This window comes from Rhododendron vialii, chromosome 10a (assembly GCF_030253575.1).
Source record: "Rhododendron vialii isolate Sample 1 chromosome 10a, ASM3025357v1".
In the NCBI taxonomy this organism is placed as follows: Eukaryota; Viridiplantae; Streptophyta; class Magnoliopsida; order Ericales; family Ericaceae; genus Rhododendron; species Rhododendron vialii.
In genome coordinates this window covers 36962703-36967820 of record NC_080566.1, presented here as the reverse complement: position 1 = coordinate 36967820, position 5118 = coordinate 36962703, and the positions used below count along the sequence as shown (strand labels likewise).

Below are 5118 nucleotides of genomic sequence, written 5' to 3'. Positions count from 1 at the left end.
GGAAAGTTTCATCATACCGAGCTTTTATGGGATTTTAAGCCATCAATTAATGAACCCTTCACATGTTCGAATCCCACAACGCTAGCCGGAGGCAATACTATTTTGAATGAGGGTAATTTACGATTTGGGACCTGCTAACCGTGGGGGTTAGCTACTCAGCATGGTTGTTGTCCTACTCAAAACTACACCGTTTTGTACTTGGGAATGGTCCCCGTTTGGCTACCCCTTTTATTCCCGTTTTGTATGAGTCCCACAAAAATATTCAAACAACTCATTGTTGTGAAAAAAATTTAAATTGGCTCTTACAAAAAATTAGCTAAGGATTGTTTCAAAATTCGTAGGTGTCTCGTCTTCAAAACGGGTGGTTATGGCACATCTCTAAATAAATAAAACGACGCCGCCTATGTTCCCCGAAGATCCTGCCTTGAACATGCGAGGTTGCTGTAGAGATATATCGCGCGTGCATAATGCGATCTCTGTCCCCATCATTAAACCGCGTCTCCTTAACGCGATGTTAACCTCTGCAGTACGACGCCGTCCGGAGCACGTTATTGCATTAGGGTCTAATGTCCAATCAACGTAAAACCCCTTCCAAAGATTCAGGAGAGTGAATTTCCGAAGGCAAATCAGACTTTTTAGAGAGAAAAAATCGTCTCTTTACATAAGGAAGCGAAAAAAGGAAGGGCGCCGTTTGGACGCAGAGAGACAAAATGAGGCTTTTCTTGGAGGTGGGTTGAAGACGAGAGGAAGAAATAAATTGGGTTTTTTCGGGAAACCAAAATATAGTGGAAAAATGAAAGGCCTTTTGGGAGGAGGGAGAATTTGCGAGGAATTCTCACCTGGGTATTACGGGATTTGCACAGTTGGAGGATTACTCAGTGCTGGAACCACCCATCTCGCCATCACTCCCCTCGATGTTGTCAAAGTTAATATGCAGGTATTCGACATAAGCATGATCCTGCATTTGGGCTAGTTCTATTTTTCATTTTCAATTCTCAGTGTGACTGACGGTGATTTAGTTTGCCAAGTTTGAGAATTTTTACTGCCTTTTGGATAGAGCCGCTAAACGAACAAAGCTACTCAAGTTCAAGCTCGTGTTTGTTCGTTAAAAACTTATTCAAGATTGGTTTGTTACATAGACAAATCAAGCTACTCGAGATTGACCTGTAATTTGCTTGATTAAAGCTCATTTGAAATTGAATCGTCTCATAAACAAGCTAAGCTCGACCATATTTTTTTAACTCGTTAAGTTTTCAAACCAAGCTTGATCGACTCATTTGGCTTGTTTATCACCTCTACTTTTGGATTGCTTGTTTGTTTTTACAATGTAGGAGTCTGTAATTATTTATTTCCGAAAATTTGGTTCAGTTTAAGATGATCGCAAGGTTTATGCATCCCATGATGTTAGTCAAACCTAGTAAGATTTATGTAGTTCATAGTATGTCTCTTTCGGTATTGGATTTTAATACCCAGAAAATCTTGTTCAATATTAAATTTAAAAGAATGTAGACGTTTATGCATCGCTTAACGTTAGCCCTACCTATTGGGCCAGATTGTTTGACGCCTTGATGGACTAAGAGTGAAGGGATGTACTATCCCACTGGATATACATTCCCACTGGAGTAATAGTGCACAATAATGTTCAGTGTATAAAAATTCGATGATCATATCTGGTCAAACAAACGGGTCCATCAGGAACATGCTCAGCAAAACAAAACAAAAATAGTATTACTTCGTAAAAATATGTTCAACCCTGATGCATGATGTATGGAATACGAATTTAGAAAGACAAAGATCTTTTCAAGAATAATCACACAAGAACACTAGATTTACATGGTCACCCAACAAGGGATATACTACCACGATCTTTGTCGGACAGCGGTGTTTCACTATTGGAGAAGAATTTAGGAGTTAAAGTTGGATATGCCTTATGGTAGAATATACAAGTATTTTGAAAGTACCAAAATTATCCTTAGGAAATTTGCCTTGGGGAAACATCCCCCCGATCCCCCACCTTAGGGCAAGCTGATGCCATCCCCAACTAACTCAATACATTCCCGATTGTACAGAACCATCAGGCTTCATGCTAGAAAACAACCCCAACTGATAAATTATGATGGATTGACAGTTGATCCTTTTGTTTTCTCCACTGTGTAATCTTTCTCGCGATTTGAAAATATTCAACTCTCTGGAAATATCGACCTTTCTTTTCGCTAATTGGTTTCCTACCATCATATAGAGTATTTTTTTAGACAAAGACTTGATAAGATGAATTTCATTGGAGTTGCAGGTTAATCCTGTTAAATATCATAGCATTTCTACATGTTTTGCCACTATATTGAGGGAACAAGGCCCTTCTGCCTTTTGGAGAGGTAGGGGTGGAAAGTTCTTTGGGTACGGCCTTCAGGGAGCCTGCAGATTTGGCCTATATGAATACTTCAAGAAGTTTTACTCTAATCTCCTGGTAGATCAAAACAGGAGTTCCATATTTTTTCTCAGTAGTGCATCTGCAGAAGTGATTGCCAATGTGGTTCTATGTCCTTTTGAGGCTGTCAAAGTCCGTGTTCAAGCACAGCCCCGTTTTGCAAGAGGCTTGATTGATGGCTTTCCAAAACTATACGCAGCAGAAGGTCTTTTTGGGTATGGAATCTAAAAGCTCAGCTTTTTTTACATCATTAATACTCCCTTCGTGTTATCTGACATTCCTCTCTTGTTGCTTTTTTGTGTTGATTCTGTCTGCAGATTTTACCGGGGCTTAGTTCCACTTTTGGGTCGTAACCTTCCATGTAATTTCACACTTATCTGGCTACCTACCTGTATCTCACTCTACAAAGACCCAGATTTTATATTTTCCTTCTTCATGAGCTCAATCATACATCAGTAATGGTTATCTGAATGAACTCACTATTCTGAACTTACTATGGAGCATGGATGGATGGCCAGTTTCTGAACTGTTACATCTTCTAGCCAGTACTTTGGTCAATATCACCCCAGGCATAGTTGTTTATTAGAGTAACAAAAGCATTCAATAGATAGGCTATCTCACCTTCAACTCTACTTATGTTGGGCAATTTAGATCATGAAGTGTAACTAGGAGGCATAATTTGTTGATTGTTTTGCGTCCGTATGCAGCATCTTCTCTGTATTTACCCTATTCTAAATTTGCTTGGGCAGTCTCTATGGTTATGTTCTCAACGTTTGAGCATTCTGTAAATTTTCTTTATCACAATGTGATTCAAAGAAGGAAGGAGGAGTGCTCAAAAGCTCAACAGCTTGGAGTGACTTGTATAGCTGGATATGCTGCTGGATCTGTCGGTAGCATTATTTCTAATCCTGCAGACAATATCGTCGCCTCTCTTTTTAACAGGAAAGCTAGTAGCCTCAAGCTGGTAGGATCCCTAAACTACTGTCACTCCCTACCCTTTTACTCTTCAGTTTTGTTGGGTTGATTCTAACCGCTATTTTTATGTTCAGGCTGTGAAGAAAATTGGGCTTATCAATCTGTTTACTAGAAGTCTCCCCATTAGAATAATGCTTGTTGGACCCGCAGTGACATTGCAATGGTTCTTCTATGATACCATTAAGGTGTTAAGTGGATTGTAAGTGCATTTTATTTGGAATTTGTGAATAGTTAACTCTTGTTGTTAATCTTTTAGGTGTATTTTATTTCCGTACATCACACCCTGTGTTGAGTCGTTGACACAGTTGTCACACTGAAGGTGTCTGGTATCATATGACCTCCCTGTATACCTGTCTGTCTTAATTACAAGAAAGTGGGAGGAAGAACATGATTATTGAATAACGAGAGGACAAATTAGTCTGATTATTTAACCCCTTATTGTGTGTGGGAGGGGTTGGGGTTTTCTTAGCTGCAAATTTATATGTGGGTGGAGATAGCGAGCTTCATAGATAATGTTACAACGAGTATACTCATGGGAGAATTCAAATTCAGGCTGTTTGAGTTGGATTGCCTGTAATTAAACAGTAAACACAGCTGCTTTTGGTTGGTTTCCCCCATGGGTTACACTGGCATGGTAAATATTCTAAACTTTACTGTGGTTGTGGGTATTCACCTATTCGGTTCTTGGAATATGGAGCGCAAAAAAGAACATATTTTAAAAGTTGTTTTTAAAACAGGTCCTATCTCTGTCATTCTGAAATAACATGGTTTTCTTTTTTGTTAATCTTGCAGGCCAACGAGTGGAGAAGTTCGCACTGATGTAGAAGAAACTAAAACATCCTGAGTTTTTAAAAATTGAATAGAGTTACATTACTGTATGTTTCTCCTCTTCTTGTTTATTTTTCGCTAACTATTTTGAGCAACAATAAAAGGGTGACTAATCTGGGAAACAAAAGAAGATTAGCAATTACTTTGGGAGAGGGAAGATATATGATAACTCCGCACTGTCGGACCATTGAGGTTTCCGATTCACTGCTAATTTTGTGCAACAGCTAGCATTTTGTTCGGTAGTGTCTTACAACTCGGGATTTTCATGAGCAATCTATTACAAGAGCAAGTTGTACTCAGATAACGTTTCTGAGGCTGTTTAATGAACTTCAGGCATTGTTAATGACAACTTCTTGATGTTCCATGGAAACTGCAGTGTCTCATCTTGTGATTGTTTGAGCAGATGGTTAAACTGTATTGCTAACTGGAAAACTAGACTGTCTTTTCATTTGAGATTGACTTGCATGGTAAACAAGTCAAGTTCTAACATTATTTTAAATCTTGTTTAGTTATCGCTTGAACAATCTATCTACCACTCAACTTGTCCGGCATGTTTATTAGCCCCTTTATATCTACCCGATTGGGACAAAATCTCCAGATTCTTAACTTTTGAGAGTGTAATTCACTATCGAGCAAATGGGGTAGGAGACTTACAAAAATTGTCAAGAATAGGTAATGATATTTAATTGTATTTTTACAAATGTTACTCCACAGATATTGAAGTAAAAATTAAGCAAAATTTTAAGCCTTAGGGCTATTGCTAGGCCCTCTATTAAGCATGTCATTGGTGATGGTCTCATACCATCTTATCGCATGACAATTGGGATGCCTCAAGGTCCCCTAAGTCTATTCTTTGGGCCAAGGACCATTACTTCTTCTGGGATTCCTTT

The 5118-nt window shown here is 38.8% G+C and overlaps 1 protein-coding gene across 1 annotated transcript; it reads left to right on the top strand.

Annotated features, from left to right (window-relative positions):
• Positions 1-581: 581 nt before the first annotated feature.
• On the top strand, positions 582-4598 carry LOC131304409 (mitochondrial phosphate carrier protein 1, mitochondrial-like). Its single transcript, XM_058331636.1, has 6 exons — positions 582-937; positions 2291-2640; positions 2743-2786; positions 3175-3389; positions 3475-3599; positions 4193-4598. Exons 1-6 carry the CDS (start codon positions 794-796, stop codon positions 4242-4244), a joined length of 930 nt encoding a protein of 309 aa, XP_058187619.1. The 5' UTR covers positions 582-793; the 3' UTR covers positions 4245-4598.
• Positions 4599-5118: the final 520 nt, after the last annotated feature.